Source organism: Labrus bergylta, chromosome 10, assembly GCF_963930695.1.
Source record: "Labrus bergylta chromosome 10, fLabBer1.1, whole genome shotgun sequence".
NCBI lineage: Eukaryota > Metazoa > Chordata > Actinopteri > Labriformes > Labridae > Labrus > Labrus bergylta.
The window spans coordinates 23,492,742-23,505,911 of NC_089204.1; the positions used below are offsets into that span (position 1 = coordinate 23,492,742).

Genomic DNA, 13,170 nt, shown 5'->3' on the forward strand with positions numbered 1-13,170 from the left:
CGTGGAAACACAGATTTTTACAGGGCTGGAATCTAGTTTAGCAATGCCAGTTAGGGCAGAAAGAAAGTTGTGGTTGAAATGAGATTTGAATGGTACAATAGAGACAACGGAGAGTAACCTGGTTCAGACTGAGCTTACTAGCTTTGACATAAAGTTAGTTTTCATGTTTCTGCTCCATATGACCCTTGAGACGTTTGGCCTGCACTAACACACACCACTATGGACTTTGGGAGGTGGGCTGATGAGTTTTTTGGTGGTGTGTGTGGGAGCACAGATTTTTCTAATCCTGATCCTGGGTAATCTGCTCATTCCAGTCTATTGATTTGAAATTCCAGCCTTTAGAAAAGCTGTCCTCTCCTTTGGACAGTTGGCCTAGAGGAGAAAGAAGAAGAAGAAGAAGAAGAAGAAGCAGGAGGAGGAGGAGAAGGAGAAGGAGGAGGAGGAGGAGGGTGTTATTCAATCCGTCTGCCCACTGACTCTGAAGATAAGAAAGAGCATGAGGCAGCAGATATATTTTCAGCAGATCATTAGGCTGCGTCTTCAAAGTTTGACCCTTACACGTACATTTGCACAGAAAAGTCAAAGAGAATCTTCGTGTTTCTTTTGACGATTGAGCATTTTTGGAGAAACATGCTGCTGTTGTTTCTCTTCTGTCGTCCCCACACATGTAATTAGAAGACTTTTTTTCTGTGCGTGGCCACATACTGTAGTTTGTTATGTGTCAGCAGATACATGTTTGGTCAGAGCGGTTAGAGGCCTGGACACTCTTTGTAGTATCTGTCTATCTAAGGGTGTCATGTTGAGGTTTCGTTTGAACGCATGTTGGATGGAAGACTGTAATTACCCAGTCTGGCTTTTGGCAGAGCTAGAAGGAGTGACGTTTGACTCCATAAACATTGTGGCTGTAAACGGGCAGGTATCAAGACGCAAATGTTGACGTACAGTTAAACCTCGAGCTTTGTGGAGGAGGGGAGTTGGAGAGGGGGTAAGACGTGGAGAAGATGGGTTACCTCATCTGCACTTAACAAAACAAATGAGGTAGATGTGAGTCACGTGTTTCAGCAGATACGTACGTAACCCTTTCCAGCCACGTTGACTCATGCTTAATGTGTCTCTACGGTGTGTTTAAGTACAGTGATAAAGATTGTGAAGTAGCTCCAACTAAAAGGTAATGAGACCTTTAATTGCTATTTCGCCTTTGGTCTTCCTGATTTTTGTCTTTCTATCCAAGTTCAGAATTTGATACTGCTCTTAGATTTGTGAAGCTTATCGTCCAACAAATCACTCCCTCAATCCCAAATATTTCAAACTCTTATTAGGTGATCTTCTGTGCCCTTTTTTTTTTCCACTGAAGGCTTATGAGCTGGGGACATATACAGACATGTACTCACTAAGTCAAATGTGGACCGTCCTAACATGCACATAAACTTTGAATAAGCTTTAAAATAACAGCAAAATGTCATTTTTAAAGGAGGTCCAATTGCTACAAAATGATGGAATTTGCCCTGCTTGGAGATTTTTCTCACAATAATCACATGAAAGTATCAACTTGGGGAATTTTTGATAACTTGAGAACATTGTGAGCAGGTAGTGTTAGCTGCATTGTGTAGAAAACTTTGGATAGGACAGCTGAAGAGAGACAGGAAATGTTGGGAAGAGAGACTGAGAGATGACATGAAGCAAAGGGCAGAGGTCAGAGTTGAACCTATGGCCAGGACTATAGCCTCCGTACATGGGGCATACCACATAACCACTAAGCTATGCGGCCCACCAAAAATTGACATTTTGTTGCTGTTGTTAATGGTTAAATGATACCGTTTTAGAGTGGAGCAAACAAACTTTTTTCCTTGTAAGAAGAGGGCACACGAGTCAGGTGAGAGTGTACAATGCAGGGGGAAATAAAAACAGTTGACCTTCAGGTTTGTGTTTTTGAATGTCTTCATTCCTCGCTGATCAGACTACTAGAGAACATTGTTTAAAATAGGAAACAGGATTAAGATACAATTTTTGCTTCCCTTCTTCAGTTCTGTCATTTTCCATGGATCCTGTTCAGCCTAATATCACACAAGATGTTTACAGCATGTAAAGCCTTTAGATGAGAAGTGTTAAAGTAACACAGACTGAAGGAGACACATTTACAGTTTGGGGTTCAGGACAGCTATGGAACGAGGCTCCATCATTACACCTTTGTACTTACACATTGTATCTGTAACGGCGTAACATTGGTGCCCCAGTGTGTGAATATACATTACAATACGGCGTAGCAGACGAGCGAGAGGCATGGCGAAGTATCCTGCCTTCCAATATGGCAGTGTGGAAGCGCCAACAGACAGAAACACAGGAAAAGTGAGAGACAGCAAAAGTGAGGAGTGGTGCTGGCTTCTTCTCAGTTTGCTGAATTAGTGTTTTCCATGCTAGTTTACGCGGCCTCCCCCCCCCCTCCCTTCATCTTTTCTCCAGTTTTCAGTTTGTCTGAACACACGTGTACTTCTTTACCATGTCAGATATTTTCTTGGATGAGTAGAAGTGAATTATATATCATACATCGAGGTTGGCACACTTAAAACTGAGGCGGTGCTGCTTATGTAATATCTGCTGTGGGACTCATTTGCCTGGCTGTTTTTAGTAGCACAGGGTGTGTGGGCGGCATTGTGTGCGTTATTTTCTGCCTTGGCTTTGATCAGTGATTTCAAAAATAAAGCTTTGACACCTTTGTTGAGAAATTTTCGATATCTTGGCCTACTTCTTTTTTTTTTCCTCATTGAAGCCTGAAGTGAAGGAAGCAAAACAGCCTCTCCTATAATCAAGACTCCTGTCGCTGCCCCCTCCTCATTCTCCCTCACATTGCGGGTCACATTGTCAGTCAAAAGTGTTCTTGCTTTCAGTGCGAGATAACAGGCCCCTTCTCTGTGCTGTCTGCTCTCTGTAAAACTGAAACAATAGGCCTCTGCAGCCAGAGCAGCAGGGGGGGAAGGAAGGGAAGTTTAGGAGGGAAAACGTGACTTCTCTCTCCACTTTTGGAACAATGAAGTCAGAGCAGCCCCAGCACCTGGATTTTCCAAAATATACTTAAGTAAACATCTTGCCAAAGACAAACGACCTGATAAAACATGAAAGCTGCCCCACAAAATATTCTTTTCAATCAAAGTCGAGGAGTTAAGTCTGAGCTGATCTTGACAAACAGTAGTCCTCTGGCCATGCTAATCCCTGCGTCTCTACCACATGGCATTCTCGGTATTTCCAGTGTCTGCAGGTCCGACCACTGACCGCCGCTGGATAACTGTCAGTGGCTGGAAATACTCCTGGAAAATCCAACAGTCACAGCAGACTAGGAATGTCAGCCATCTTCCTTTTTTTTTTTTTTTTTTTTTTTTTTTACATACTGTTACCTAAATTGTCTCCTATGCCATCTGACTGTAATCCAACACTGTCTAGCTTCAGAGTTTGGAAATATTCTAATTGAAATGTCTCCTTAGCATCTAATTAAAAACTGTTTGGTACTTGAGTACAATCTTTTTAATGATTACTTTCTTATTCTTGGGTCAAATAGTTCTTGGCGTAACTTTTTAAAGGTCAGTCTTTTGAGTTTCCTAGGTAGCCTACTCAGTGGAAACACAAGGAAGTACTGACATTTTTACACTGGAGTATTTTTCTACATACAAGTGGTTGCCCCTTTTTTCCTGAACCGGGCCACTCGAGCATGTTGGCTGCTAGTTTACTTTTTACGAGCTTAGCTAAGTGCAGCTCAATATCTACAGTATGGACATAAACACAAAGTCAAACTGTGACTTCTGTCTTTAGTTAAATGTAAAAAAGAAATGTATATTTAATTATTTTTTTTAAATCTGTCTCTTATTCAATCCATCAGTGTTAGATATGTGAAGGGAAGAACACCTCTGTTATCAGGACAGACATTCTTGCACCATTGAGTGTTGTTATGATGAATGAGGGACGTTCACATAACAGCTTCACTTTTATAAATGTTCATTAAAGTGGCAGTAAGCAACATCAACATTCCTATAGAACAAAACACTGAAGCTGGATGATGCTAGTTTAAATATTCAGCTCACAGAGTCACTGTGATTGGCTAGACACGTGCAAGCCAACCGTGATTGGTTGTTTGATTCAGACCTCCAATTAAAAAAATTAAAACACTTAATGCAAAGTACTCACAGACACTGATCAGACACACATTTATTAAAAGGGAATATTTCAATTGAAATTATAAGTCACATGCAATGATCAAAATGTCGTATTTCTGACAAATGTTTATGAAACTATATTACTTACTGTGGCTTTAAGTACATACATACAGCAACACTTTTTAATGTAAACATTTTACCTGAAAATATATGTGTGCAACCTCTATTGGTTTGAGGGCAGTAGTAACTCAAAGCTGAAACAGGACCCCTAAATAAGTGATTGGCAGATTGGGTCCCCAAATTACCACAGTGTTTTCACAAGGCTCTGTCCCTACTTTCATGTAATCTAATTTCAATAGATTTGCTGGCTGCTCTCACTGTCAACCCCCACAGGGAGTTTCTCTGCAGTTATATACGTGTGTGTGTGTGTGTGTGTGTGTGTGCGTGTGTACGTGTGTGAGATGTTAAAAAGAATTCCAGCCCTCGGTCACTCCACTCTCCAGCAGCCTCTCACGTCTGAATTGAGGCCAGATGCTTTGAGATGCTAAAGAGCCAACCTGTCTGCTGTCAGACCGTCTGACACACACAGACCTCACTCACTCATTCACCTATTCATTAACTCTTTATTTCTTTCCTTCTACCTTCCTGTTTCCAACTTCTCTTGTGTCTCTCTTTCTCATTTGCATAAATAGTGTGGGCCTCTGCCGCCATTGCAACACTTCCAAAAGGAGTATAGGAATCTAAAATCTGCAACAGGTTTTTGTAAAAGAAGATTAGGGGGGGAAAAAAATACTGTGGGAGGATCTTCTGCCAATTACGCCTTACCAAACTCACTTTTTTTTTTTTTTGAGAAACTTTACTTCTCCTTTTGTGTCACAGAAGAAAAACCTGGTTTAATGAAGTCAGATAGCTGCAAGGCGTGGATGCAAGAATTTGAAAGTTTTGTAAAGCTACAATGTTAGATTGCCAAAAAGGGCAACATCACCATGATCTGAGTGAAAGGAGACTTGGCACTGAGGCGACGGGTTAATGAGGCCTCAGTAGGTTTGCATGCATTCAGCAATCTCCAATACACACACACACACACACACACACACACACACTTGCGCACACAAACGGCGAGATCTTAAAGCAAATCCATGTGGGGGTAGGTGACAGTGAGCTACCACGCAGACAGACAATCATTGTGTTGGAATGGAGGCCTATTATAACCTCGGGTCTTCTGGCAAAACATTAAAAGACCGTTCTTATTTTACACTTGAGTCGGCTGACTTCATCTCAATACCATTTCCTTGCCTGTTTGAAGTTTTATTGTGCAGTTTCAGTCAGTAGATGCATGACAAATGATTGGGATAGTAGATTAAGTGAAGACTGATTGCCCTGCTGAGGTATTACGTGTGTCAGTGTGCTGCTGCCTTGCCTGTACTTGTGGATTTCCTTTTGTTCGCAGCCCAGGAGGATTATTCTGAGTCACCTGGCTTGTGGATTTTCTCCTTATCTCTGTCTGTCTTGTCTGTCTGTCTCACTCTCTCCATCCACAGAGATCACGGGTCTCAGGATTAATCAAGGCCACCCAGGCTCTGTATACATAAGTAGGATATTTCTCCTGGTCTGAACAAGCTCCAACAGTTTCATAACATCCTGCTTTAATATGGAAACTCTTCTCTTTTGACTCCCCATTAAAGAAGAGCAAACATTTTTTTTATGAATGGTTCTGATTAAACCTTGAATGCTGGTACGTTTGCCCTTGTCCATAGAGTGCCTGCTCCAATGCACAAATGTTATACCTTCCACCTGTTGCTTTGGTCTTCACGCTGGCTTGGCCCTCTGTTAGTCACGCTGCTGTGTTCATGTTAAAGGAGGGTCAGATGAAAATTTAGCTGCATAGACCAGTGAGCTGGGGAGGTGAGGGAAATGGGGGATGGAAAAGGAAAGAGTGACATGAGAGCGGTGGAGCAATAATCCTGCCCGGGAAGAGAGGAAAGGGATATGGGTGAAAATAGGAACAGGAAAGAAGGATGAAAGTGGAGGAAGGAGGTGGAAGACCCTTGAAATATGGCAGTTTTACCAGGATCAGTACTTAAACCTTCAACAGCAAATTTCATTTTATCAATAGATCACTTTGTGTGGGAGGAAAGGGATCTCTTGAGTGATAAACATGAAGATAATTGTCATCAAACGCTGCAGAACACGTCAGCCCTTTGAGTGTCTTTGGTTTTAGCTTCAAATTTACAGTTTGGGGCAAACTTAACGTTTTTCCTGCATCGTTTTCACCCACAGTAAGGCACCTCTTTTTGGAGGGAAAAATAAATAAAAACTGATGATTGAACCCTTAACTTCCAGTGTAAATAAGTGACAAAGTGCTTCACACTTGCACAAAGCAACTAAAAATAAATTCATCACTCTTGCTTCACCCAGAGTTTTTCCTGCCAGTTCCATTTTTTTTTTGTTGAGCTTTTGTGCGAACGCAGCAGGAAATACTCAGGAAAAATTCACCTTGAGCGAGTGGGCAACCCGCACATGACCAAAGACTATATGCACACAAATCGTGTGATTTCCATGCACATAATGAAACTGTTGTTCTTCTCCATTCTTTTGTTAATATTGATATTGTGTTGAAACAACAGGTAGCATTGCTACAAAGGCAAAAATGTTCCACTATAGCATAAATAGCAGTCGTTTCTTTTTATTGAAAATGTACTGTAACCAATGCATGGATGCATTAATGGTTTAACTTCACCAAAGTTAGGGAGTATGTTGTCACAGACACAACTGTAAATCATTTGCCATGCTTTGTGAGGTTGCTCCGGTCCAACTTTAGGGGGTGCAAAGGGTGACAACATGCACCCATAAGCTCTCAGCTTTTGGACTGGGACAACTTTGTTTCTTTTATCCTGAAGAAAGTCAACTGAAGCTCCTGTGTATGTGTCCTTAGCCACAAGGCCACAGTGTTAATGAAAACTGACATTTCTTTTACTTTGTGTCTCTTATCATAGCAACATCTGAGAGCCATGGTGGGAAAAGTAGATAAAAAAAAAGAGAGAAGTAACATTTTCATTGCTCAGCAGTAGAGCAGATGGTTTTGATAGGAAACAATGTCTCCCTTCACATTTGATTTCCCTGCTGGGAGATCTTAAGGTGCTCAGACTTCTGTGTCTGTCCGCTGGCCAAATAATGTCCAAACAGGATTATAGGTGCCCAGTGTTCTCAAGATCGCAGGGCCTCTTCTTTGGAGCCTCTCTTTGGACTACCTGGTATTGGAATTCCCCTTGAACTCCCTCCACTGCTCCCCCTACCAGTCCGCCTTTGTGTCCTTGCTCCTAAACCCACTTCTGCTGGGTCCTGGCTTTTTCTGACTCTGTCCTGTGTCCAGCAGAGTCTCGGGAACAGCTCAGAGGTTGCGTGTGATTGCAGTGTGTGATCTCCTGCTGCAGAATAATGGGCTTCCTCTCTCCCTTGTTATTAACAGACTTATCATAACAGGATTATTTCCCCGTCACAAACCCCACCTCTGGATCTTGTTAGAAAGCTACCTGGGAACCTCTTTCTTCTGTCAGTCCTGCTCACACTCATCCAGGGGCCTGTCAGTGGCATGTGGAGGACAAACTCTCACAACCCCCTCCATGTATTCACAGCTCCTGTCAGAGGCAGTGGGGCGGGTTTAAGCCATTCAGCATCATTTAATAGTTTTAGATGTCAGGATGTGGTGTTAAGTGGCCCCTGGTTGACCCCAAAAGAGTTTGCTGCACCACTATAGGAGTTATTTTTGAACACCAAATCAAATGCCTCGCCGAGAGAACGCCTCATGAAAGACTATCAGAGTGATTTCAGGCACTTGAGATGCTTTCTATTATTAGAGATGACTGTTTTGTTTCTCTTCCTGTCTTATTCTGCTGACAGCAGAGAAGGATGCATGTAATGAGGAAAGTGGAGGGTTGATGGAGGGATGGTAGAAGCATTTTTTGTTTTTTCAGAGGAATGCAGGGGGAGGAAAAAAAAGGGAGGAACAACCAGTGAGAAACATCAGAGGGAGAAAATTGGCTTTTTGGATTTGTTGCCGGAGTAGCCAGAACAAAAACCAGACCCTTGAAGGTCACAGGGGTGGGAGGAGAGAATCAGACCAGCTCCACCCATCAGGGGGTCAGAGAGAAAGGGCTTTGGGGGGGTCACGGTTGACGGTCTCAAGGGGTTGTTAATTCTATTATCCCTGCCTGAGAGGTCCTTGTCAAGGCTGGGAGAGAAGAGGAGGTGGGAACGGCAGCATAAAAGGTAAAAGGAGGTTGTGAGGCATGATTACTTTGGAATGGGAAGTGATCACATACCACAAATATCTTTATCTCTTTGACTCATGTGAACTCATGAAGTCTCTCCCTGTCACGCACACACAGATTCAGAGTTTAGTTCAGATGGATTCAACTTTCCCATCCTTTGCTTAATGATAATTAACAAATAAACCCTATTTGATTTTTCTCTTCTTACCCTCTCTGCTCTACTGACTATATGTAAGCTATTTCTCCATCCATTTTAGTCCAACATGTCTCGAGGTTTCTGCTAAAAATGAACAACCAACCATGTGTTTGTATTCTTTCCAAAATCAAAGATAAATTCATGGCTTTAGGTTCCAAAACCTCCTAACTTGTCACCTCTGCAGTTGCTTCCTACATACCTCTTGAAGGCATGGACAAGTCACAAAAATGTCTTTCTAAAGTCACCAGTATTCTTCAAACAAATTGCTGGATTGGCCTTGTAAAAAAAAAAAGGGCACCAGTTACCTCTGCCCACTACTTTCTCACACTGGTACTGAAGGCAGCTGCAAACAACAAACATCACAAAACCACTATTTTACATATAAAAAAGAGTTGCTTCTTTAATTGTGTCTTTGAAAAGTGTTGTTGTAAAGCTGACACCAACAAACAATAAGACAACCGCACATCTCTAGGTTTCATTAGCTAACTGTGTTGAAGCTCTTCGTTTAAACACAGCAAACACTTAGTGTTCCTAAGAACTGGGTGAACATCCAAGTTCAACATTGTGGATGTCTCAGAGGAGAGAGAGTGTGAAAAGCTACAAACTTTTCCCATTTGTGCCAATCGTCTGTCCTTTAGTGTGTCCATTTGAAAGAGGTCTATAAATGTGGCTTTTCTTTATGATAAGACAAATAGAATGATTAACACACATCACAGCTAATAACACCTGGTAAACCACTTTGGTGTGACAGCAGCTTTTATTTGAAGAACATCAAGGCTCTCTGGCTTCCATTACAATTGATGCTATTGTTATGTTAAGTGGTAGTAGTGCTGTACTGTAATGTTTTTAAGTAAACAGCCTGAATCACAACATGCTGAGGCATCTTGCAATTTACTGCAATCCGATAACAATTTCTTCAAAACAAAACAAAAACTGTTCATATACTTCTATGTCTATCATATGTATGGGATTTATTTTTGACAGTACAGCTGCTTTGTGTATTTCATTTTTTTTTTTTTATCCATACTGCACATTAAACAAATAAACTCCTTCACCATCTTCATGTTTTGCTTAACACTGCACAAAGAAGACCTGTTGCGTCTCATTTCCTAAATCTTAAATTTAAAAAAAAGCTATTTGGGAGGGAGAACTGTCTTATTTAGTTTATTTAGACTTGCTAACATTTCCAGTTCATGTAATAATCATTGAATGCTATGAATACATTGTCTCAGTGTGTGTGTGGATGTTCATTTACTTTCACAGTGCTGTTTGTGTGCACAATTGTAGCCCTGGCAGACTGTGTGCAGCCATCGCTGGCATGGATTATTCCACTTGGCCAGACAGATTTGGTTTGGCACGACAGGCTCAGGATATGTGTCCCCTCTCTGTCCCGCGGGGGCATCTAACACTGATAATACTATCTGCATATGGAAGACTTAATCTGCTGCCTCTTACTGTGTTAATATTATGTATCCATGTTTCTCATCCTAAAAATAGTGCTGAGACCAAGTGAGGCTCTGATTCTGCCTTCAAAGACGTTTTGATAGGAGCGTGAGCATTGTGATCAGCAGACAGTGAGGGGTTCGGTTTTCAAATCGCTTTAGTTGCAGAACACAGATGAGTGCTCACCAGGTTCAGACGGGGACGTTCAGGAAAATCTCCGAGCAGCTGCACATGGTGATGACCGTGACTCATTTTCTCTCCCCGTGTCTGTTTCATCCTGACTCTTTACTTAATCCATCCTCTTTTTTTTTTTCCCTCCCTGCCGTTAATGACATTGACAATTAGCATGAGTGTATTTAATGAAGGATGGGACTTAGCTGTGGGGGGGACTGGGGACCCACTACCTCTGGAGAAATCTTTGAAATAAACAGCTGTAAAGTGGCAGTGGCACAAAAAAATATATTTGAGATCATTTAGAAAAGGCAAAATAAATTATTTTGGAGATACATGTTCCAGCTAAGCAGGCTTAAGGGTCATACATTTGGTTGTGAAGACATTTGGCAAATAACAAAAATGAAAATCCTTTTCAACAGTGCATTGGGAAATGTCAAACATGCTGCATTAAAGCGGCAACATCCGATGTTGAAAAATGAAGCAAATGCAGACGTGCAACAAAACTAAACTGCAGTTCTTTGAGTGTCCACTTGAGGCCGTCTGCAATAGCCAAGGACTCCCCATTAGAGCCCATATTAATGCCCATTTTACAGCAGAAATAAACACGTTCACAGCTTGGTTGTTTTGGTCTCTATAGCTCTTTTTTAGTGTTACAAACTGCACAAGGGGGGAATTGTTTTATAAGTTATCCATATTGAATGTATGAAGGCTGAGAGCGATGCATAATAAGCCATAATAGTGGGCGTGGTTGATTCGATTGACGGACGGGCACATTGTAGCTGTTTCTCAGGAGGCTGGTTGTTGGATTTGCTGTTTTCATCATTTCGAACATGTTAGACAGATGATGAGTTGGATGTGCATGTGTTGGCAACAAAGCTATTCATTCAACCAACTCTGTGCCTGCTTCTTGAATAGCGAGAAGTTGGTTGGAGTCAGTATTTCCAAAATGGCAGCCACTATCCTTAGGCTTCATAACACCTCTTCAGACACCAATGGGTGACGACACAAAGACTACGTCCGTGTAGACTGTATAAGACATGGACGTAGTCTCAGACTCAGTATAGTCAATGGTTGCATGTAGATAAAGCATGGATTTAAAATGCTGTCTGTTTTCTCTTTCTCATCAGAGTGTTTGGTGGTGTCTGAAGCCGTTGGGGTGCCATGGCTCTGGTTCAGGCACTTCCTGTCACTGTGACTGACCACCCTAACCCAGGTCTCGACGTCCAGCAGTGCCGGCCACTATCATCCCATTCCCCCTCCGGCCCCTGCCCCGGCCCCTGTGGTCCCTGCAGCTCTGGGACAGCCATGGGTTCTGTCAGCAGCCTCATATCAGGCCGGACGTACCAGGAGAGGCACTGCCGGGCCGCCAGCGAGTTCACCACCAAGTCACGCCGCTCCACACCGGCCACCAGCTGCTTCCGACTCCAGGATAACACCCTCCGTAGCACGAGCTCCCTAGAGCAGCTCCTGGCTATCAGCACTCAAACGCTTCCCCAGGCCCAAGTTCTTCCTCCACCGCTGCCCACCAAGAAGCAGCCCAGGCCGGGTAACTCCGCTGGGGCAGGCAGTGGAACGGTTGCAGGAGCAGTTGGTGGTGGTGGTGGTGGTGGGACTAATGGGAACTTTGGGCATGTGAGCAATGAGGGGGTCGCTGGAGACTGGAAAAACAACCAGGCACTGGCAGCTGTGAGCCCATGCAGTGACTCTGAGGACCAAACGGACAACAGGACACTGAATGGCAACATTGGAGGGCCCCCTCCCAAACTCATCCCAGTATCTGGACAGTTAGAGAAGGTAAGAGGGCTAGATGGGCAATAAGTCTATAAGCTGATACCCTTTTTGCTAATAAACAGCATAATGTGCCAATCATAAAAAAATGTGCTAATGGCTATTACCAACTCTGATACATAAACATAAACAACACAGAGTACAAATCAAATTCCACATTACAGCTGTAAGAGCACACAAGTAAACCTACACGGCAACATGCAGGATAACGCTGAACTGCCACAGAAGCCAAGTCACTACCAGCAAAATGTTGCTATATGGCTGACATGTTGCTAAGTTTAACCGTTGTACTTTGCCAGAACCACAACTGTTGTTCACTGGGATCACGATTCAAATGACTTGAAGGTAGTTTATCTGACAGCAACAGCCATTGGTGGCAGAAGAGAACAACTTCCAGTGCACTCTACTGTTTTTGTGCAAAGGGGTAGAAAAAAATGTTTTCCGTCAAACAAATAGATTTTTCAAGTCTAATACTCTCTGGTATCTGGTCAGACTAACTGAGTGATATAGCGTTTGAGACAACATTGGAGGCATTTCTTAAATTATTATGGTACTAGGACAGAGTAGAAAACTGTCTTAATGTGGAGTAAAGAAGCTGTTTTAAATCTATAACTTTGTGAAATGACTGTCTTAAAACTCTGGCTTATTATTAACCTAACTTATGTTATATTATTTTAAATTTTAAATCTCCAGGCGCTCCTTCTGGTTTCTTGTTGTGCTTGAATGTTGTCTTGTTTGTCATCATATTTTTGTCCCTTGTGAAAGACGAATAAAGTTCTATTCTATTCTACTCAGCATGATACTGAATCCCTAGCCCCCCAATAACCTGAAGATATACATGCTGTGACATTAAATATCATAGCAAGGACATATTTCTTGGAATACAAAACCTTACTCATGAGCATTTCTGCAGCATGTGCCCCTATTTTTTTTTTTTTACAGCAGGCTGCCTCAGCTGTCTAATTGGCTATTTATTATCATTGATCTGGAGGGGAACTTAATCAGCGGCCTGACAGGCTCACATGGACCGTTTGACAGCTCCTCACCTTGCACAGACATCATGATCAATGTTAGGGCTCACTTACATTCAGTGATGTAATTATTCGAAGTTGAGGAAGATCGTTAAGAAAAATGCTTACAGAACATGTTGAGGAGC

The 13,170-nt window shown here is 42.4% G+C and overlaps 1 protein-coding gene across 2 annotated transcripts in view; it reads left to right on the top strand.

Annotated features, from left to right (window-relative positions):
- The window catches only part of LOC109975614 (leucine zipper putative tumor suppressor 2 homolog), a 46,887-nt gene that overhangs the window by 26,639 nt on the left and 7,078 nt on the right, over window positions 1–13,170 (top strand). For both annotated transcript variants that reach the window (XM_065959484.1, XM_065959485.1), the window contains one exon: window positions 11,354–12,020. In XM_065959484.1, coding sequence (XP_065815556.1) covers window positions 11,388–12,020 — 633 coding nt within the window. In that variant the 5' untranslated portion in view covers window positions 11,354–11,387. The remainder of the gene's footprint in view (window positions 1–11,353; window positions 12,021–13,170) is intronic.